The 23,904-nt window shown below is 31.3% G+C and overlaps 1 protein-coding gene across 4 annotated transcripts; it reads right to left on the bottom strand.

The window, feature by feature from the left end:
• Nucleotides 1-20,466, bottom strand: LOC106691575 (uncharacterized). 4 transcript variants are annotated; one of them, XR_001344813.3, is made up of 5 exons: nucleotides 20,065-20,318; nucleotides 13,199-13,263; nucleotides 8,466-8,693; nucleotides 4,783-4,926; nucleotides 1-127 (listed from the first exon to the last, which is right to left on the bottom strand). XR_001344813.3 is itself a non-coding variant. In XM_067049825.1 (5 exons), exons 2-4 carry the CDS (start codon nucleotides 20,190-20,192, stop codon nucleotides 8,467-8,469), a joined length of 420 nt encoding a protein of 139 aa, XP_066905926.1. In that variant the 5' UTR covers nucleotides 20,193-20,241; nucleotides 20,325-20,466; the 3' UTR covers nucleotides 1-127; nucleotide 8,466. The 4 variants fall into 4 exon arrangements, 3 of the variants coding, with proteins under 3 accessions (XP_066905926.1, XP_014292881.1, XP_014292882.1); XM_067049825.1 differs by lacking the exon at nucleotides 4,783-4,926 and adding an exon at nucleotides 20,325-20,466 and having other exon boundaries at nucleotides 20,065-20,241; XM_014437395.3 differs by lacking the exon at nucleotides 4,783-4,926.
• Between the last annotated feature and the right edge of the window lie 3,438 nt (nucleotides 20,467-23,904).

The raw sequence follows: 23,904 nt of genomic DNA, 5'->3' as shown, positions 1-23,904 counted from the left end.
TCATAAATGGATAACATTCTTTTTTTTATTTCATCATTTTGGTTCGATGGTAAAAAATCTCATACTTGCCGCGCGCTTTTTAATTGTCTTCTGTTCATTGCTTAAACTCACTGTATGAGAGCTCTTCCTGTAAAATACAAATGATGGGAATAACTCCTCAATAAAAATTTAATACAACACCTTAGATTCTAATCGACTCATATCAAAAAGAAGAAATGGTAGTGAACACTCTGAAAAAGGACTCTTCTACCTTGAGAAGTACCGTAGGTTACTTTTATTGAAAAAAAATATACCATTGACACAAATATTTTATACAGGATGTTTATGAATCGATCGGTATCCACTTTTTTTACAGAATTGAGAACATAAACTACGCCAGCTTATGTAGTTTCTTTTAGTAGGTAGTAAAGTTGATTTTGTAAACTTTTCCAGTTATTTTCCAGCGATATTAAATCTGGGATTTCCAATTCAAAGAGACTTTTTCAATGAGGGATTCTTATAGATAATTTAATTTTTTTAAAGTAAAAAAACTGTTTTTGATCGAATCTCTAGGCGTAAATTGCCACAAAACCGACCGGTTGACGAGAACCAATTGTGATAACCGAATGTAATATTATTTTGACTTTATAAAGTACAATGTTGACTTCACTACTAAAAGAAATTTTATTTACCGCAACCTACTAAAGAACAGAGTTGGGCAAAAAGAAACTGCAATTACTAATCACAGTGAAATGTAATTGTGATTTCATTGTTACTAGTTTTCAACTAGTTATCATAATTTTGGATCATTATGGCAATTATTACAGTTCAGAATAATAATTAAGTATCATTCGTAATAATAGTTAAAATCAATAAAAATGGTAATTTTATATACTAATCCCAAATTACGGTAGTTGAAATCGCATTTAATTTTTGCCCAACTCTGCTAAAGTACTACTAAGTTTTATTTAGAAATTTAGAATAATCTCGAAAAGACAGGGGGTAATCGATCATTGAATACCCTCTAATTTTCAAAAGGTAAATTAGTTTTAAAGATGGTATAATTTCGACGCATTATCTATAGGAAAATGTAAAACGATCTTTATTGGTCATCTTAACATTCCAACCAATTAATTAAAAAATAAGTTATTGTTTTGTATTTTTTTATGTATTGCTGAAGAACTGTAAGAGACCATCTCCCAAAGTTGCGCAACTACCTTTTACTCCAGACGAGTTCAGAGGAGCATTAAGTTCTTGGAGGTGTATCCAGTGTTAATAGGGCGGATATCTAATGCCCCTCAAAGGAAACTTAAGCAAGAGAACTCCTCGGATCTGGAATTGAAATTATAATTGCCCTCTTGTTTGCCTTTTAAGGGGACAAACTTCAACCACAGATAGGAAGGGACCTTTGTATCTATTCCCGCTTTAAACGTAGATAACGGAAAATTATTCAATTTAATCCTTCCAACGTTAAGCAATTTTCTGACTGTCTTTACAAAATTTATAAACAATATTAGTTCCTTTACCTCTATATAGATCTTATAACAAGCAAAGTAATGCTATAATATATAAGAATTTCTAATTTTAAAGAAAGACAATGAATTTTCATTATTTAGAACAATACTAGTATTTTCGCTATCTAAATGTTAAATAAATTTCCTTGATGTACATTTACAGATTAGGAAAATAAATTGGTAAGAAGTTTAAAAATAACATATTAAAACCACAATGCAAGAGTATCATTAAATTATCTCAGACAAAAAGTAAACTTGTTTAATAATGATAATATATTGTGTGATAAGAGAACCAATCAAATTGTGACTTACAATTAAAATTTATTCGTTACTCACCATGTACAAGCACCCTTGACATATTTAAGAACTGAAGATCAGATAAAATATATGAGTAACTACATTCTCAAGAAAATTGCTCATATCGAAATTAACTCAATTGGTCCTCAATTTTTGCGAGTCATTTTGGAATATTTCAGAGCGCAATTAAATAAATGAGCTCACCAAACTCATGCCTTCACTTAAGATAATTGATCTCATGCAATAACGTCAACAAACATCAGTATCGTTTGTACAGCTATTCTATACGGGAATCTAATGTTCTGTATGTATGAAATCTATAAACAATCCCAATAAACCCAAAGTCAATTTCAATAAGGTAATTTATTTTTGTAAAAATCAAGTCAGATTCGTTTTTAGTTTCCTTTGAAACCCTAACTACATTTTTTTTTCAATAAAAATTTAAAAATATAAATTTTGTACCTCATTTTTTTCTACTGATGTATGGCCTTCATAACCAATAATAATTTCTTAATATTTTATTCGAATCCAACGTTGCTACAACGATCCAAAAGCTATACGTCTGCTCTTTAATATTATATCTTTATAAGAGAAAAAAATAGTTCGATCAAATATACAAATCTCAAAAATTTTATTACATGCTTCTGGTAGAACTTTGACATACATTCGAACTCTAAGATACATATCTTATATTTTCGCCCTAAAATCACCTCTGGTCTCTATCTTTTACTACCCCTAGTAAATTAAAAGTTTAGACATATTTTTGAAATTGAAGAGACAAAAAAGGGCAGCACGTCATACAACGTTGTATCACTACATGATATTAAATATTTTACTACTCTAAAAATCATCTTTAAACAGAAATATATAGTTCAATTTTTTCAGTATTGTAGTGTAAGCTGAAAATTTTTTCATTACCTTAGACATTTCCTCGACTCAGTCGAGCCGTTTTCAAAATAGAGATGTGTCAAGGGAAGCAAGTTTGCTCATGCTCAAAATAAAGTAGAGAAAATAAATTAATATTATTGATACAGAACCATCTAGGCACCAAACTTGCACAACCAATGAAGAGTTCATAGATATCAAACATACTGAATTTGTAACTTCTTATTTATTTATTTATTTTATTACAAAAATGTCCTGAGTTTTAAAAAGTACAGAATTAACTTTACTTAAATTGAATCAATTCAATTATCCTATATTTTTTACTAACAACCAGATTTTTCTCCGTTTTAGGGTAAATCCACTTTTATGAGGTATTGGGTTGACTCAGGGTTACAGTAAAATAATAAATAATTGTTTGCCATAGCCGGTTTCAAACTTGAATACTAGGAATTTGTAGCACAAAGCCTTATCAACTGAGCCATCCCACTCCCAGACAAATATATGAAAAACTTGAATTTATACTGAATTGTACATGAAAATCTATTATTTCTGTTAAAAAATATTTCTATTATGAAGAATATTAATAATTAATTAATAAATAAAAAACTTTAATGTGAGTATCCTACCCAAACTTAGGCCAAGTCAAAAGAACCATTTTCAGAATATAAGTGTGTAAAGAAAAATAGATTTGCGCATGGGTAAGCGATAATACTAAATTTAATTTGATAAAATTGAAACTGGATCGTACAGTTATCTCCAACATTCTAAACTAAAGACTCAGAAGAATCCATAGACAAAATAATAAAATTTCTGAAAGAAACACAACTTTATACTAAAATATAATCCACCAATACCGACCAGTGTAAAAAAGGAAATAGTCTACATTCAACCATCAAATGTCAAAGTAAAGAAGATAGATGAAGTAAAAAGGGTGTAATAACCTAGATGTTGATCGCCCTGAATAAAAATCTAATCTAATCTAATCTCCAACATTCTTCCAAATTTGGCCTATATAGATCGATCCGTTTCCGAAATAAAGGTGTGTTAAGTAAAATATAATTTGCGAATGCTTAAGCTAAACGAGTAGATAGGCTTTGATTTAATTAGTTGACAGACTGCTCCGTCCAATTAATCTATTATCTATTAGTTAGATCTGTGTGACCGGAAAAAGACATACTATCGTTAATTGTGGGGATTTCGTTTACTGCTTCATATCACGCATGCACAAACGTATTTTTATTAAAACAACTCAATTTCGAAAACGGCTGGACCTATACGACCCGAATTCGGAGAAAATATGTTAATTAATGAACATATGATCCAATATCAATATTTTATCCTAAACTACGATAATAGTAATTGAAAGAATGTTATATGAAAGAAAATCCAACTATATGTCTCTGTTGGTATGATTTTTTCTTTTTACTATAGAATAATATTTAATTTAACAACGCTTTATGATATGAGATTTAAAATTGTATCCTTTTTGAGGTTTTTAAAATATATAGAATTTCATTGTATCTATAATCTATACATATATATTTTTGAACAGAAGAAGAAATTTATTAAATTGAAGTATATCTGTGACACTTTGTAACCTTTGATATTTGGTAGTTTTCAACATTTTGACTCAAGATTCAATGTTGAATTATTGTCCCGTGGTTTACTGTAGCTATTAAGTAAAACAATAATTCATCCAACTTCGTTTGATTTTTTTTAAATGATATTTGAAGGATTTTATAAATTAAAAAAATTATTTTTTCTTTTTTTTTATTAGATAATTTTAGTCCTGATGTATTGAAAATCTAGAATCTTTAGGTGAGACTGTTTAAATTGATTAAATAAAGTTACCTCATCTTACCCATTTCACTGTTTTAGTACTGAAATGGAGTATTTTTTTTTTTCGTAACTATAAAAAAATACTGTAATGGTGGGGATTTTCTCTTGTTTTTTTTTTTTATTTTTATCGATAGTAGATTTTTATTTCATTTTACTTTCTTGGTATTTTTTTTTTAAATACTAGTTAATTCTCTAAGTAACTCTCACGCAAAAATTCTATTCTAAAGTATATAGAGAGTGATTATTTTGAAATTAATTCAGGTAATACCTGTGTGAATAATGCATGTCTCGATAATCCAGCATTTCAATCCCCGATTTTGTTGATAATATGTTTCACTTCAAAAATCTTCATTTGTGTTAGTTACGTCTTAGTTTCATAAGAGCAATCAGTTTATTTGAACACAATGTTGACCTTTTATTGATGTCACAAAAAATATATCACAAATTTTTAACTGAGTTATTAAAGGTTACATAACTAAAATAATATTAATAGAATCGTAGATAAAAGTTATTATCGAGATTCAAATATATTTTGGTCTATAAATTTCGACAATGATTCTCTGTAATCAACCAAAAAAAAAAAATATATAAAATCCATCTTAAATTTTAAGGATTAATAAGCTTGACCAGGCCCCCGTTGTTCAGATTTACGTTGATGTCAATTGAGGTTAACCATTGTAATGCTAACAGAGCCAGAAGGAAGCCGATGATTGCCTCTTACTCCTACTCTGCCACTCTCTTGATATTTATAAGGCCTGCCTTTTGGCGTCTTACTTTCTGGCAGCCCTTTCCATTAAACCCTGCCTTAGATCACACCAAGAGACTAATTCATTGTCTTGATTTTACAAGGTTGTAACTGACAAAATGTGATATTAGAAACCACTCAAAATAAAGCTGTCAAGCTTTCAAAAAAAGTTCAATGCTGTTGGTTGAAAAATTAAGGATCTGATAATGTGAAAGTCTACCTAGTGAGAACTTATAATATGGTGAGGTAACTCTAGCTAATTTCTTAAAACTATGGTTACTGCAGTTACAACCTCACCCAGCGTGTCGAATCGAAGTAGCCAATAAAACTCGATATTTTAAATTTACTCAGTCCAGCTGTAAAAATTAAGGGAATGAACATAACCGATTTTGATCTTATAGGAGTTTTGAAAATTTCAAATATGTTAACAAATACTTCTACGTATTATATTATGCTTTTTAATGATTTTGGTGTGAATATAAATAAATATTTGGAAATTCCTAATTTATGGTGCCTAAGCGTCTTATATAGTTAAATAATAAAATTTTATATATTATTAAAGCACATAATTATCTTGATTTCTAGATACATGTGATCGGGTTTGGGTCTCGATCCAATGGCACGCCAAGATATATGTTCTTACTTAATGAAACTGGGTTGTAAGTCGGTTCTAAACAGTCAATAGGATATTTAATTGGGTCCCTGGCATGGAAGGTTGTGTTGCGCAAGATATATTGTGCGCAGGTTCTGTCAGTGCAGGTCAGCGCACTGTAAACTGTTCCCTAGCGTGTCGGCGGCCGAAGGGGATTTGTCTTGTGCCACCTATCCCCGACAGATAAATATTGCGGACTGAATCATTTTGTATAAGAATGTCGTTCGCACCTCAAGATCGTAGCATTTACCATTCCATGTTTATTTACTCAACTGGTTCGAATATTTATTGTACAAAAAAGAAAACATGAGCAAAAGTTAATAGGATAGCTACCGAAAGTGCAACTACTACAATATGGTAGAGAGTTAAGCACTGCTTTGTTGAATCAACTACCATTTATTTTTTAATTTAGAATGGATTTGGTGTATAGGGATCATTCTTTTATGTTCCTATATTTTACCAATAAGGTATCACTGTAAAGAGGATTTTTTTAAAACTTTAAACTATAACAATAATAATAGTGCAGACAAAAGTAACTTCACTATCCACTGACTACACCAATCGCTGTCTTGACATTCACCAATGACACCTATCCAAACTCAAATTCAGGAGGTCAGTTTTGACGCAATTCTCCAACCTATCTTTTGTCCCCCCTTCGGATAAATGTTTATTACCTTATTAATACGTTCGTAACTAAATCCTACTATTTTACAAGTCCATCATATTCGCCACAATGCTGTCACCTGAATTATATTTAACGAGCGCAGTTTACAAAATTCGTCGTTGTGTAGTCTTCTAAATTCTAGATTTGACTCATCTATCTTCAGTACAAACATTTTTCGCATTACTTTAGTTTGCGTATATAAAAGTGGGAAATGTGACAGTTTTGTAAATTTAAACTTTTACAAAACTAGTTAATTAGAAATTAACTATAGTTAGTTAGTTAGAAATTGTAGTTCACAAAAGTTTTACATAACTTTAACAAAACAACTTTAGAAAACTGTTTTAGTTTTATGATTTTTACAGAACTATTGTAGTTCACAAAATACCACAAGCTAAACTATTATGATTATTAATTTAGTAACTATAAATAATCAGAATTATTATCAAATGAGTTTTGATTACTTCAATCATTTCGCGTAATAGGTTTTTTTTTCTGATAATTTTATTTTAATCTGAAACCGATTTTTATTAATCAGTATCACATTCTGTCTTGCGGGAAGAATGATTTTGGTCCAATTTTGTCAAAATTGAAATTACAGTGGTAGCACTTGAGGAATGAAAAGAAATATAATATCGAATTTAGATGTTGTTTCCCTGCTATTTAGACCATTCTCAAACCACTAACAAGCGAAATCTAGGAATGGGATTACCGATCTCAATGAATAATAACGATTGAATACATATAGAGCAAAAGTGGTATTGGACAATATAAAAAATGTCTAAAATAATTTAAAATTTTTTAAAAATATTGTTAATAGATTAGTCACTTTTGAGGAACAGAGGTAGGAGAGAATTGACTCAGTTTATAGTCTATTTGTTATCAATGGTGAAGATAATCTGGTTTCAGGAAGGTATATTAGAGTTTGCATCTCCTTATTAATAATTATTTTGGAATTTTTAATTATTAATGTTTTATATAACTGACAACAAAATATTGTGAATTGGTTTGTAGATACCTGATGATGGAGTGACAGCCCTGAAACGTCGTTATTAAATGTAATGAAATGAAATAAAAAATTTAAATAAGAGAGAGTACTTTTCTTTTACTATATCTAATTACATCAATGAAACTCATTCAGTAGAACATATAACTTTATTATAATATTTTTTTCTCGGCAGCTATGGCTCATTCGCAAGAACCCTCTAAAAGGTATCTAATATTTTTCGATCTAGTATCTCAAAACACTTTTCATTTGAATCGGTGGTACCATTGATTAACATTACTTTTGGCTTAAAAGTAAAGGTAAAATAATTTCATTTATTTTATTCTTAAGTAACGATGTTTAAAAAACACGATTGTATAAAATTTACCAGTCCTTATCATTTTCCTCAACTCTAGGGATAGATGTTTAGTTACTAAACTGCCGAAGTGAACTCAAATTGAATTTAAAATATTCGATAATCAGAGATATAAAATGGTTATAAATGAAATAGAATGTTTAACCAATCACAAGTTTGAATTACGCTAAAAGTCAGAATTGAAATGACATTGTTAAACACAAGTGGAATCAAAACTGAGGACAACTCTTCGGTAAGAGTGATTTTCACGAACAATTTTGACTCGATTGAGCATATAAATTATACATACAAGCCAATATCCTATGAATATTATATATAGTTTATGCTAAATTATAAGCATCTAAATAATAATCTCCATGTTCAACATTCGGAGTTTAAACTGATAACAAGGCTCAAGGTGCTCGAAGGCGGGGAAAGTTTCAACAGTGTTATTCAGATTTATATCATTAATAAGTTATTAGCAAATCATACAGTTTATAACAAATGTCATTTATTACCATTTATATTACATAAAATACAAAACTAAAAAAACCTTATTTTCCAGTAAGGAAGGCAGGTTCAACGATGCTGACGTTGGGAGGGCAATATTGTGGCAAACTCTGGAATACTGGTGGCCTGAAGGTATGGTCCACTGGAACCTCGATGAGGTGCATCAGACCCAGCAAGTCGTATGTGGTTACAAGAAGCTTAGCCATCTTGTACATCATGACCGGCAACTGCCTGAACTTTCCACCGTCCACTACCACAAACTTACACTCTCCTGAAGAAAAGAAACATTTCATTACTTGTTTGTCTGCATATTAAAAATTATTTGGGGACAATTTTTTTCGATGAACAGTGTACATCAAAGCACAATAACTCAATGACAATAATCAAATATCCTAAACTTTTCAGGCGAGACTTTCTTGCCAAAAATAATTGGGCCAATTTTGCAACGAATGGGATGTTAAGGTCTTTGTGAATGAGTTTATTTATAACGTAATAAGGAGCAACAAGGATTTTACGTAGGATTTTGGATTGGATGCGGGAGGAATTTGATGGTTTGGTGGAGCCCCAGAGCTCAATTCCATATGTCCAAATTGGTCTGATTATACAAAAAATTTGAAATCTATATTAACCTTGCTTTCACGAACGAAATGAAAAACCAAAACCTTTGGTAGTGAGGAAGCAATAAAAGCAAACGAAAAACCTACTCAGTTCATCAGTAATTGTAAATCTTTCTTTTCTGTATGATTTTTGTATTAGCATTGACTAAAAATAGATTTAATACCTTCTTTGCCTCGCATAAGTTTATAGAGATGTAACCGCGTTCTTATCATTGTGTTCTCATTATTTTATTTAAAATGATATGTTAGAAGAGAATTTTCGACACAGCTTAATACTTTTCTATACTTAATAAAATGTAAACAATTAATTTTAATTCATTGTAAATAACGGTATTAAAACATATGATTTTCTGTTCGTTTAGCTCCATAGAGAAATTTATATTTGGTGGAAATATTTCATATTTGTAGTGAATAAATTAAGTCCAAGTCCATTAAATTACATAAACAGCAACACATTTTTCAACTAACACTATCTAAAAATCGTCATTAAAATTGGTTTGAGGTTTTTTTTTTGTTTTTTTTTTTTACTAGCGGGCCATACCAGATAAATCGGATGGTGAGCAGTGAAAGGGAAATTAGTGTCACAGAACTGTTCAGTTGGCTAAAGGCTTAACAAACTGGTCGACCCAATTCGGAGCATCAATGGATACCAGTGCTAGTCAATCGCATATTTATTGACAGATTCGCAGTACATACGTTTCTCATTTAATATGTTATTTGTAGTTAAATTGTAGTCAAGCATTTGTAAAATATTGGCATTGCATTCTCGATCGACCTTGAAGCACATATGCTTTTGAATAATTAAAATGAATGGCGGCTTTTGATCGAGTCTGGCACCCAGAACTGCTATACAATATCCGTAAATTCCTACCCCCTACATACTTCCTCATTATCCGTTCTTATCTCTCCGACAGATTATTTCAAGTAAATTACAACGGCGGTTATTCATCCCTATTCCGTCAGTCTGGTGGTGTACCTCAGGGTAGCATCCTTGGTCCTATCCTTTATACAGTTTTCACAGATGACATCTCAACCCATCCTAACACTATCCTCACCACGTATGCTAATGATACATGTCCATTGTCAGTGAACAATGGTCCTTACATTGTACCCCAAACCCTTCAATCCCACATCACCACCCTTGAATAATGGTGCCAAAATTGGAGGATTAAAATTAATTCCAACAAATCCAACCAAATCACATTTACTCTTCGTCGTAAACCAATGACCTCTTGCCCAACAGTATCCTTTAATAATACCCCACTTATTTCTGTCGAACAGATCCGTTACTTAGGACTACATCTCGACAAACGACTGACATGGAATCCTCATAAAAGACTGAAAAGACAGTAAACTGCTCGTCGATTTCGACTATTACAACATTTACTAGACAAACGGTTTAAATTGCCAATCCATTACAAAAGACTGACAATAATAAGGCCTCTCTTGACATACGGAATTGAGCTTTGGGGCTCCACTAAACCATCAAATTCCTCCCGAATCCAATCCTTACTGTCCAAAATCCTTAACGCTCCTTACTTTGTCACAAATCAAGTCATCCATCATGACTTCAATGTCCCATATGTTGCCGATTTGGCCAAAACTTCCATTGAAAATTTTTCTTCCATAGAAAACTTCCAAACCACCCAAATCAACTTGTTTCTAGCCTGGCTTCTCCTTCATTGCCTGATAATCCTCATAGGCGTCTGAAAAGAAGAAAGCCTGGGAATCTTATCCTTTAGAAATGTTATTGGAGTTCTATCAATGGGCAGATTCTCCACATGTTTGTATCATGTCACTATCTCACCTACAGGAAATTTTTTTGTTGTATATATGTTATACAGTTGTAAATAACAATAAATAAATGATTAAAAAAAAAATGAATGGAACCTATGGCGAGTATGAACATTGCGCAAATACTTCCAAATTTTGAATTTCTTTCCGATGATAGTAAGCGGTACTACAAATAAAAACGATAAAGAAAGAAAATATACTAAATAAATAGGGTACAGAGGTATGTAAATTATATAACAGAAAAATTAATAAAAAGTAATACATTAATTAATTTATAATTAATAGATTAATTTTTCTATTATATAATTTAAGTACTTCTGTACCCATATTTATTTGGTATATTATCTTTTTATATCATTTTATATTTATTGTATCCATTACTTTAATTTTATTTCTTCTACGTTCTATGTTTCTGAAGTATCTTCTGACTTTGACTTTTGTCATAACAGGTACGTTTTCTGTTTCGTTCATTTTCTTCCTTTATTCTTAATTTTATTCTTATCTCCCTTTTTTCATCACTTAGGTTGTACTCTCTTCTATATTTCTTCTTTTTATCCATTATTATTTCCGTTTCCATTCATTGTCTATAACCTTTATTTTGCTTATTTAATTCTTACGTTTCATTTCATACCTGTTTAATTTTTTATTTACTTCTTTACTTATGTTAAGTGATTGTAGCTGTTTTAGCCCTGACGAAGCCCTACAACATGGAGCGAAACGTTAGCTCAATTAAAATAGTTTATTTATCTATCCGTGGCGCTAAAGCCCAGTTTGGACCATGGCCTCCTAAATAATGATAAAGTAGTTTATCACTGTTTGAATCTTATTTGACCGCCTTCCATTTATTTTTACACTCGGTCAATCAGCGATCTTATATTAAAATAATTTAATAAATAAATGAACATCACAAATAAGCACACTTAGATCAATAAATTAAATAATAAAAAAAAGCTAATAAATAAGAAAACTAAAATAAACTAAATAAAGTAAAATAAGTCGTATGCAATACTGATAAATAATCTGATTACCAGAGCGTTAACAGTCAAACTGTCGAAATTATAGTAATGTAGGCAGTGAGACATGGACTCTAACCAAGGAAAATAGAAGAGCTCTACTGGTTTGGGAAGAGTCCTAAGAAAAATCTTTGGCCCTGCAGCCTACCTAAAAGGATGCTAAATGGTGCACCAGGAGAAAAAAGGAAAAGGGCAGACCCAGGCGTCGGTGGCTGGATGATTTGAGAGGAATCGGAGTTGAAAATTGGAAGAGTCTCGCTGGAAACCGCGAGGCATGAGAAAGAATCTGCCACCATTCACCATTCTCCCAGGTCCTACAAGGACTGTTGCGCTCAACAGTGAGGGAGTGGGTGAAAGTTTTCAAATAAATTAATAACGTTCATTTTGATGAGAGATTAGAAAACTTTATTAAATAATAAAATAAAATCCGTAGGCAGAAACGGTTCTCTTCCTTTTCTTTATAACTAATTTTAACTAATTCGTTTTTAGTTATCGTGCATTGTCCTGCAATTGTTCAATGGTAATGGATTAAATTAAGTTTTACACAAAATAGTTTCATAACACATTAGAGAATCCTCCCTATGCACTTTTTCAATAAATTTAATTCCATTTTGTATTAATATTAATGCGTCATTATTTAAAAATGTGTAATTCATACGTCTGATCCATTTTTATCCTCTTAAAAACAATAAAAAAATAAAATAAAAAAATAAGAGCTATTCCACTCCTTTCGTTCTACTATGAAGGATGTACTTTATCTCCAAAATAGATTTATAAGTAGTAATGCAAAAACTATTATAAAATCGTTTTTTCACTCCCTCCCTGACTGAGGATATAATTAAGTCTATAATATATATATATATCCTTACATAATATAAGGATGAAATAATTAAGTATTGGTAAGACAATTGTAAATTCATTTTCTATTCTAAAATCTAAAATTGATTATAATCTATCGTTTCAATCCTTTAAATCAATCTAGTCAGTTGTTAGATGAGAATTCCAATAAAATATATGCCTTATTATTTATTGTAGTGAGTAAAAAAGCAAATAAAAACTGTACGTCCAGATGTTTTTCCTTCACTCCCTCATTTTAACATTTTTTAAATCATAGTTAAAGGAACTTCTGCATGACGTTCTAGTGAAGGTACTCTACCACTAAGTAGGTATGAATTTTTGAAGTTCCAAATTATAACTTTATCATGGGATAATGACACTAATACTTTCTATGCATAAAATTTTACTATTATAATCTGTAACATAATTCTAAATTAAATTTGTTTTGTATTACCCATCAAAAATAGAAAAAAACTATTTCAACTTCATCTTCTACATATGAGTAGTATACTTACTGGGAATTATGGGAAAGTCAAGTTCCCTGATCACCATAGTTTTTCTTCTCTGTTTTGAGCTGTGTCTAAAAAATAGATGTAAATTAACGCAACCTCAAAATATTCGTAACTTTTTTGTATAATGTAATGTATTTTTTGGATATTTAGGATCAGTCAATAAGACAACTAAGTAATAAATAAGAAAACTATATTGGGATGACGTTTAGGTTCACTGTTTGCATAGTCATGCCACACAATGAAAAAAAAACAACAGCTTTTTACAACAAAGAATTTCTTCAACTAATTAGTTAGAAAACTAGAAAGTACAGTGTATAATTTATTTTTATTTATTTATTGATATTTACAACTGCTTAAAAAAATAGAACATGTAAATTTGATCATAATGACATAATGATATGATACAGGATGTAGAGAAACTACCCAGTAGTAGAACTCTAAATACAGTTTACAATATAGGGTCACGAGGCCATCTTTTTTTCAGGCGCCTCGGAGGATTGCCAGGAATGGAAGAGGAAGCAAGGTTAGAAACTAGTGGGTTTGGGTGGTTAGGGAATTTATTATGAAAGGAATAATATCGGGTTCGGGCTAGATCGGTTACATTAGGAACATTTAGGTCTTTATGGGTGGTTTTATTAGTAACAAAATAAGGAGCATTGAGGATTTTACGAAGGATTTTAGATTGTAAGTATTGGATACGAGAGGAATTCGAAGGTTTAGTGGAGCCCCATAGTTCAACTCCGTATGTCCAGATGGGCCTTATTATTGTCATGTAGATCTGTCTTTTGAAATGAGTTGGAAGTTTAGACCGTTTGTCTAGTAAGGGCTGTAATAGTGTATAATTTAAGATTAACAACTATAAACATTGCTTACAATTTTTTTTACAGTTTGCTCTACATAGCTGTTATACGACTGATTCTAGGTTTGGGCAACAGCTGAATAGGGGTAAAATTTAGAATGGTAAATCTGTGTTTATTTTGGGTTTTCCAAAACGTAACTATGTTAAAACTCATGTTCCTATTAAGTCGTCATTCTTATAATCAAAAGGATCTTTAATATAATAAATATCACTATTATGATAGATTAGTAATAACAAAGAACAGAAAAAGGAGCACTAACGAAGGCTAGATTCTTGTAAAATCCAGTATAAGCACTAAGAACATGAGGTAACTGTGTCATTTAGTGACTGAACTTTATTTATATGATTTGGACTGATGACTTCCCACTTACATCACTTCGAAACATCAAATTTCTTTTTACTTTCATTTAAGTAAATATACAATATACACTAAGAAATATATTGTGACTCTGAAACATTTCAATTTTGAGTACTCAAGGGAATTTCACTTTTCTAGAACCTCTCCATTAAAGTCCAAACAATCAAGTCCCGCAAAATGAACTGTGTGCGAATGTATGAAAATAACAGTATTTCCTCCTACATAAAAAGTTTTAAGTAACTGAAATTACTTATTTAAGGTAGGTACATCTCTTGAATTTAACCGCAACCTTTTGCTAAAATCGGCTTCATTAAAATCTGAAGTGCCACTTTCTTTCATTGATTATACACATTTTATTTTTACCAGTACCTCGTAAATGGTTCTAATGATTTTTTTTTTTAAACTCATCAATTACTTAAACAAATAAATGGCCTTTGAAATTAGCTAGCCTTTTCCTGATTGAAATAATCTGTCAGGGCCTTTGTCACAACAATGGTCATTACTTTTTGACTGTTTTCATAACAACCAAGAAAATTCTAAAATATAGTAATTGTTGTTTTTTACTTAACCTATAAATGGATATATAGGAAAAGATAGCGATTCTATCATGATAATAAATAAGTTTCCGTTTTGAAACTAGTATCGAATCGTACTGACTAGGCTTAGAATAGGTCACACGAGGCTCACTCACTGCTACTTTATCTAAGAACAAAAGCCCTAAAAATGTCAATATTGTAGCAATAATTTGACAATTAGCCATATTTTCGAGGAATGTCCATATTTCACATTGTAATATAAGCACATCTGCAGATTGGGATCAAACCCGCATAATTCAAAGACCCTTGGGCGACGATGATAAAATGGTGAGATTAGTGTTTAGGTTAGGTTAGGTCACAAATAGGAAATAGAATGGACGAAAAATGAAAAAAATAACAAAACAAATGTAGGCAAAAATAAATAAGTTGAGAGCGTTGATGACCAGTGATGTTTTATGCCACTAAACCAGAACAAACAAACCAGTAAGTATTAATTGTAGTTAAAGTAGGGTGTTAAGAGGAAATATATAATATAACAATAATAAAAAAGAGAAATACAATAAATTATGGGCGTACCACACAACGTTTAATTATGTCTCTTTAGGTGACTGTCAAAGGTTAATTTATGATATACCATGATAATGCTTAGGTAAATAGACTAAAGTATAGACACAATGGCGTATTAGGTACTGAATTCAATAGAAGCATAAAACTTCGTGTCCACCTCATAGTGTCTATTGCCTTCAAACGAAAGAGGAGCGAAATCCTATTCTGTCATATACATCACGAAACCAATATTATGAACATATATTAACTCAAATTTAGTACAAAATGGACTATTTGCATGTAAATGTAAAAAAAATAAATTTATAACCCTACAAACCATGAAGTGTCAGGGGTGCAGTTCTTTGTAAGGAAATAATGTTACTAGACCAACGGTTGTGCAAGGAAGTGATTTGGTTAGAATGACGCTCGGATCAAACCAAAGCCCACAGGGCTGGATCATGGCAACAGTGAAACAGAAAATAATTATCTGACACAGACGGATTTGAACCCGGGTCTCTGTAGTAATACCTCTGAGCTGCCCACTCACGATATAAAGATATATTTATATTTATTTATTATACAAGCGTCCTATAATATATCTTATTATCAAATTGCATATAAAAGCTCAAAGTTACTGATTATTGAGAATCAGCTTAAATATCTGATCATAAATGCTTTAAGATACTTATGTTAGTAAAGATAACAGTAAGTTTGGGCTTTTGTATGCAATTTGATAATAAGATATATTATAGTACGCTCGTATTATAAATAAATACAAACATGTCTATATGTCTGTTTGTCTTGGGTTGGGCAGCTCAGTTAGTTAGGATATTTAAACTGATTATCGGGACCGCAGCGTAGCTCAGAGGTTAGGCGCAGGTCTATCGTCCTGAGGCCTGCAGGCGGTGCCGGTTCGAATCCGGCCTCGGGACGTTTATCATTAAGTCGTTTGGCGACTTTTTCATTAAGAGGCGGTCCCACAAAATGAAAAGCTTGACTGACCCCCAACCATGGTTAGAATAGGTTGGTCACCTGTAGATAACTAGGCAAACATCACCTTCGACGTAGATTGCCTTAAAAAAAAAAATGATGATGTAGAGTAGCGGACAAATGCTAATTGAAACAAAATATTAATACGTATGGAACTATTGTATTTACAGATCGAATACCAAAAATAAATAAAGGTATAACTTTTGGTTTTATTTTATTATTTATTCTTCTTTCATTAAATCTTAGAGTTCATTTGATCAAATAATACCGATCATTCCATGTGCTAAAAACCTGATTAACAAAAAGAATCTCTCCGCTAGGTTTTTTGTTTTTAATTTTATTATTATATTTCCTGAGAAAAATTGGAGTTCACTAAGTTGAAATGTGTGATCAGCACTCCCAAAGAAATAAATGAGCGAATTTCCAAAACTTCTCCAGTACTTTACATCAAGATACCTTTCCGCTACCTAGTTTACTGTTCTAATATTCTCTTTTATATATCTCGCGGAAAAATTACGATTAAGAACATGTGACTAATCAACAAAAAGTACATGGTACCTTGGTGAACAAATGACATTCATTTACTTCTGTGTATCTTCACCACGACGTTTTTAAAATTATTATTGTAACCTTATTTCAATGTAATTGTGTATGACTAACTAATACTATTTTATAGGAAAGGTCCAAATTCGTTTGAATTAAAGTTTCGAAGTCGAAGTGATTTTTATGAAAATTTTATCACTTTTAGTTTTTAAAATAGATTTTCAGTTAGTTATATTTTCTAGAATAATGGTAAATAATCATTTCGAGTGATTCCATTTCATCTGGTTTAATTATCAATATCACAAGACAATTCTACACAGCAAATAATTTAGAGGGTAGCTAGAAAAAAAGACAAAAACTCTTTTTCTGCAGATTGCACATTAAAAAACCTGGATATCAATTTTAATGCTATCCAACGTTTCAAAGCCGCATTGCATTTTTTAACTGGTAACTGGAAACTGGTGACTACAGTAAATAATATTTGATTTCATTGCATTGATATGTTATTTACAATAAGCAGGTGATTAATAAAAACAAGTTTTCCAGCTACCTACCTTAATTATAAAATCACCTAGAAAGTTAATAATTAACTTACTAAAATTCAAAATTCTTACCAGTATGTAAAAATGCTAACAACGATTGCAGTAATTTAGACAGTATTGGCAATGAAAATTTCGAATATTTTATGTTCCACAACACTATTTAATTACTGAACTTTTTGCAACTATATGAACTTGGTATACATGTTTTTCCCAGGTTTAATGAGTTGGTATTTTTTATAATTTTAATTTTAAGAAGTGTCATTTTTGTGCTTTATTGATAATATGTAGTATTTTTGTTTTATAGTTATTATTTATAGAATGAAGATTTATCCAGTGTTCAGAAAATACTGGGTTGTAGTTGGAGTAATACACTTATAGTGTGATCAGTAATGCCAAATTTAAACATAAAATGCGACTGGTTTTGACACAATAATTTTTTTTCATTTCTGAGTGCTAATGTTTTCACGTTACATAAGTGAATGTATAACAGTAACACATTGCTAGGCAAGAGTTCATATTTATAGAGTGACAGCTAAATGGGTTCATTTGAAATTCAACGAGGGTTCAGTTTCATTCTACGTTTTAGTTCTGGGCTTTCAATCCTAACATGCCAGGGCCCATTATGACCAGTATCATGGGAATTGTAACCAATTAAAAGAGAAATGGATGTGCAGTAATATCTAACAGCCTAGAATATATTTTGGTAGATGAAAATATTTTGACGAAACGAATTTTGTACTATTCTTCTATGCTTGGACTTCTTACTGAATGTTCCATTTAATTGACAGTATTGTTTGGCATTAAATAAAGCCCGTTCTAGACAATTTTTTGGATTAAATCGGAACATTAAAATGTATTTCAAAGTAATAATCTATAGCTTGAACTATATAAGAAGGTAAATCTATTTCAATGAGGGAAATTAGTAGTCCTTTGCTTTATTCGCAGATAGCAATATTGAATAGATTTGCTATTATTTACTAGTTTTATAATTATGTTTGGTATTTTATCCCAAATTCTGGGATTCGTAGTCGTTTGAGAAATTTTCCCAAACCCATTTCTTATTTATAAAATTTAAAAAAAAGAAAATTGCTTCCAATCCAAGTCCCTAGACTAGAGAGAGGCACTGGGAAATCCTTGAGTTCTAGTTCCCGCCAAAAACTGCATATGTAAGCTTATTATGGAGTTCGGAAAGAGCATTTATGTCGTAAATAAGTGAGGCTAGGTTTATTTTAGCTCATATTTTCACTTTATATATTTATTTCACTATTATTTTATTTCAAATTATTGCCTGTGTGCGTTGATCATATTGATCACAATCACTTGTTGTCCTTAATTGTTTCATGTTTATTTTACATATATTTAACAGTTTATCTCTGAAAACAAAATAAGTAAGTTTCAAGAAATCAATACTCTATTTTATAAGAATTTACTTAAGAAAGAAAATTTCAAAATCGCATTTTTCTGGAACTAACACAGCTAACGCAACTGCATAAACGGTAAATTGAGACAGGAATTTTATGATTAATATAAATGAGCCTGAAAACTAAACTGCCCTTGAAAAGTACTTATTCATAATCACTACACTGGAAAAAAGGACGTGGCGAAAGTACTAATTACTATTAATCTAGACAATAGAGAGAATTAGAAGAAATAGAATGCAAAATGGAGCAGTCTATCAGAGCTGAATCTCTTCTATGTCGAAATTGTTAGCTACACCTCGAAGCCTGACTTTTGGTATTATTTACTAGTTTTTTTTCCACTATCATTCAGTGAATGAGGAAATACAATAGCTCGCCGAGGAGCTAAGAGATAGGTATGACACGATGGATGACCAGTGTATAGTAACCTCAAGAGCACTGAAAACCGCAGCAGGACTGCTTTTAAGTGGATGACCCAACAATGAACACCTCAAACGTAAAAGTCCTATCAAGACTGAAGAAAAGAACAAAAGAGGCTGTACAGAAGAAAGAAGATAATATGTGAAAATAGCAGGATGGTAGACATGAAGATCCTCAGAACAGCAGATTAATGAAAAAAAGGATGTGAGAGGGAATTACGAAAGAGAGAACAAGAAGGAATGGAATTCAATCGGAACAATCTGTTCAATGTTGAAGTGAAAAAACCCAATAATTTGGACATAGGATCGAACATCATATGACCAATAATGTTATACCAAATAATTTATCACAGCATATAAAAAAGAGTAGGTAATAGCCCTCAGTTTTTTCTATTATTAATATTTCTATATTACCCGATGGCATGGTTGGACACTAGTTGATTACTTGTCAATGAGTAAAATCAACAGACCAAAGACTGTGTACAGTGACGGATGGTATATGTACGGAGGTTGCGAATAAGGACAGAACAGAGTGCTGTATTATAAGAACGAGTGCCTCAAATATCGACTATTTAATACATTAACTTTACCTCCTAATATAAACATAAAATTAATAATATCTACCACATACTTGACTTATTGAGAAGTGGGTACTCACATTCTTGGTGATGAATGATGTTGCGGATTATAGTTGTAGCGTACCCTGGTAGCATCGTGTGACAAAGTCCATGAAAGGGAATCCCTCAGTGCTCTTAGCTCCTTTAGCTGCTCATCCAAGTCATCCATTCTAGGGAACTGTAGTCATCTTGAGAAGGTTCTCAGGTACTTAGAATCGCTATGGAATTCATTGTTGGTTTCTGATTATATTGAGCTTGGATATATTCAATTTGGAGTTGGCATAGAGAGGTTATATTTTACCTGGTTATATAATTGAAAGGTAAGTCATCTGTGTAATTTTCGATAGTAGGGTTTAGAAAAAAAAAATTGTTTTGTATTTGTTGATAAGCAAAATGAACGACGGAGAAGTGTTCCTGCCATCAATGTTAAGAATGTTTAATTGCTATCCGATGTAGCTTTGTTATAGAAAATACTATTTTAAAGTTCTTCGTTCGTGTTGTTACCATATTTTTATTGTTATATCAAAAACTCCATAGCTTTTCTTAGTAAATTTTCTGATAGGATTTCATGGAAAAAATGAAATTCACTGTAAGGTATACTTAATAGATTAGCAAAATTGTCGTTATTAATGTATTTTCCGCAAATATAGTATATTTTCCACAATACAGTGGGCGATTAAAAACGAATGTTCAAAATATAATGTAACATATCACTTATGCATCACTTCATCCTAATAAAGTATGAAGCAGTCTTTTGGTTATGAATAAAAAATGAATATTTATTTTTCTCCAACAATATACTATAGATTTGCTGACCTAGAAAGCTCAGATTTTCAAGGAAGTAGGTGGTTAATGTAAGTATGCAAAGCCCCTTACGGTAAATCATTGCATATTAGATTTTATGGCTGGTATAAATAGGCATCCTTTGAGGGAAAGATTGTTTGGAAGTACTATATTTTTGTTGTTCCCGCCGCAAAAATGGTGAGTTGTGAAAAAAAAAATTGTATATAGTTGGTTGGACGTAGGTATATACTACCATAAGGAGATGGTTAGGGAAGCGGTCAAGAGAAACTACAAAAAAAGTATTGTATTTGTTAATTATAGTATCCTCACTCTAGAATAATAATTTAGCTAATATTAAAACAAATGTTCATTGTTTTACTATTAATTTCATTTTAAAAAATAACCACATAATGTGCACATTGAAACGGAAATTGCGTTCCTTCAGGATAAAAAACGTTTACCAAGAATGAAGTTAAGTTCAAACGACCATGAAATGAATCATTATTTTGGTTAAAAAATACATTGGAGATGCTACGAACGAATTTGTAGGAATAGCATCGGAATAATGACTGAAATACGGTCCGCTGATTCCAAAGAAAGTTAAAAACTGCAGTAAAATTTATTTTTTCTTGATATGAGCAATTAATAAGTATAAAATATTGTTTAAAACATTTTATTTATTAATGCCTCAACCCAAAAGGGTTGATTAGAATAATTAACTTCGTGAATTGTATGAAGGGAAAACAGAAAAAATCAGACTTGTATTGAGGATACTGCAAATTTGTGGAAATAAGAGGAAAGGAAAGGAAGTATAAAAATAAGGCGCATCCTTCCCCAACAATGGATTTTTTTGATTGTGTGATTGGCTGTGAAACTAATGAAAGTTTTTTGAAATTAGTCAAGGACCAATCAGAATCCACATTTTCAGAAGTAAACGAAAGAACACATCTGAGCAGTGTAGTATGAGATTCATAGATCGGATAAATGAATTTCTACAGGATGGGATACAAAAATCAAACCGCAAAGCATAAATATTACTTTGATTATCCAAAGACATTAGTGAATATAAAATATATAAAGAAATCATCTGAATGGAGAAATAATAAAAGAAGAAGAACATATCGGAATTTCCTAACCCTTATTTAAAAGAATTCATGTAGGACATTCAAAGGAATATATGCTCAAATGTTAGTAGATTTGTAAGATTTATGGTTTGAAATAAATAAAAATCAATTTGGTTACATATAAACGTACGGTTTTATTATTTTATTTTAAATAATTTATAACAAGCGGTGGTTCTTTAATTACCAATTACCAATAATGTCAACAATTTATCAAGAGTTTGTCCTATATTCCAGGTTTTAATCAAGACTGCTGAGTGTTAAGTTTTGAAAAGTGGATAAAACCAATCAACTCAGACCTGTAAATAATTTTTTTTTGTAAACTTAAGGTCAGCATACAATATAATAATAATAATAATTTATTTATTTGTTTATGGGGCAACCCCCGTACAAATAGAGTTAGCCTGTGAAATAGATAATTAATTGTAGTAATTTTACAAAAATGATGAATTAAAGATCGTTTATATTAACTAATAACAAAAAATATACCCAAGCTGAGCTATCCACATTTATTAGAATAAAACAGTAAAACAAAAAAATATTTAATATTTAAAAACAAAACAAAAACTATACCTCCTATTGGGACGAGAGGTGTCAAAAGGTTTTGGGTTATATATATAAAGCAGTCCAATTCTGAGGGTACAGAAAGAAAGAAGTTCATGCAGCTAATTTCGGCTATTAACGCTTCGGCATGTATCGGATTCGGTTCTCATGGTACGCGTGGCAATTTGTCAAAAAATGGAAAGAATCCTCCAGGACCGTTCCATCACAAGCTGGACAAAGCTTTTGAGGGTCCAAAGTATATCTGTGAGTACCGAAATTTAGAGTAATTGCATATTTACACCAAAGTACAACGTTATCTGATTAAGAAATTATATCTTTTGATATTTGTGAAAGTGTAAATTGCTTTCCTTATCAAATCGGATAAATGTTTCACTGCAGTCAATGGCGCTTCGTCTTTCAGCTAACTTGCTGTGACAATCTACTAAATAGGGCCAAAAAGTTCAACTCAATTTCAGGAAGAATAGGCAATGCCAGGCTTCTAAAACTTAACCTCATCAATTATACGAAATTATTTCGCGTCCACAATCTTTGCCAAGACCTCTGAGCCTAACTGTGTTTGGTTTGACTTCTCCAGAACCAGAGAAGATCAACGGTGGTATTAAAGGAATAATGAAATCAAAGAACGTTATTAAGGACAAAGACAATCTTAATGGATGTTTAAAGTGAGGCTCGCGTTACAGAGGCCTAGAATTTATAATTAAAATCTTATTTATTGAACGACATGATTCAGTATCTCAACAAAATTTCCATTTTTTACCTACTTAGCTAATATTAATGCTTTTTTCACTTTGCAAGAAAATTTTTAATTTTACAAAGTTACAAGCGTGTAGAGCGATTACCTATTGGTAGCACTCTAATGGCATTTTACATTAGCTGGTCTCGTGGTCATTTTCTTTTCAGGTGCCTCGGAGTTTATAATATAAGGAGTGATGTCTGGTTCGGGCTAGCTCGGTTATATAGGGAACATTAAGGTCTTTATATTTGATTTTATTTGTGACCAAGTAAGGAACATAGAGGATTTTACGAAGGATTTTGGATTGTAAGGATTGAATACGAGAGGAATTCGAAAGTTTAGTGGAGCCTTAAAGCTCAACTCCATATGTCCAGATTGTCCTTATTACAGTCATAGAGTGGGATGTTCGGAATCCAAAGTGGTGATCAGGAATTATATGATTGGAATTCAGGATGGGGTATAAGCGTTTCAAAAAGAGATTTTCAAGGATTTTGCCCATGATCGGTTATAGAGAGATAGGGCGATAGGATGATGGGTATTCCAGAGGCTTTTGGGGTTTGGGGATCATTTTAACTATCGATAATTTCCAGGGGTCAGGAAATATGTGGAACGGAGTATGGTGTTATATATGTAGGTGAATAATAGGACGGCTTTCCAAGGAAGAAGTTCTAGAATGTGGA

This window comes from Halyomorpha halys, unplaced genomic scaffold, assembly GCF_000696795.3.
Source record: "Halyomorpha halys isolate HHAL.00 unplaced genomic scaffold, Hhal_1.1 Scaffold2493.1, whole genome shotgun sequence".
Taxonomy (NCBI): domain Eukaryota; kingdom Metazoa; phylum Arthropoda; class Insecta; order Hemiptera; family Pentatomidae; genus Halyomorpha; species Halyomorpha halys.
Note: the sequence above shows the minus strand (reverse complement) of the source record. Positions and strands in the feature narration are given on the sequence as shown.

What these genes read in the sequence shown, in the direction of transcription:
- LOC106691575 (XM_067049825.1), bottom strand. Translation starts at nt 20,192, where the DNA reads ATGGATGACTTGGATGAGCAGCTAAAGGAGCTAAGAGCACTGAGGGAT. An exon ending in CATCATTCATCACCAAGAAT is followed by an intron (nt 13,264 to 20,064) that starts GTGAGTACCCAC and finishes TCTATTTTTTAG; the next exon opens with ACACAGCTCAAAACAGAGAA. An exon ending in TGACTTTCCCATAATTCCCA is followed by an intron (nt 8,694 to 13,198) that starts GTAAGTATACTA and finishes TCTTTTCTTCAG; the next exon opens with GAGAGTGTAAGTTTGTGGTA.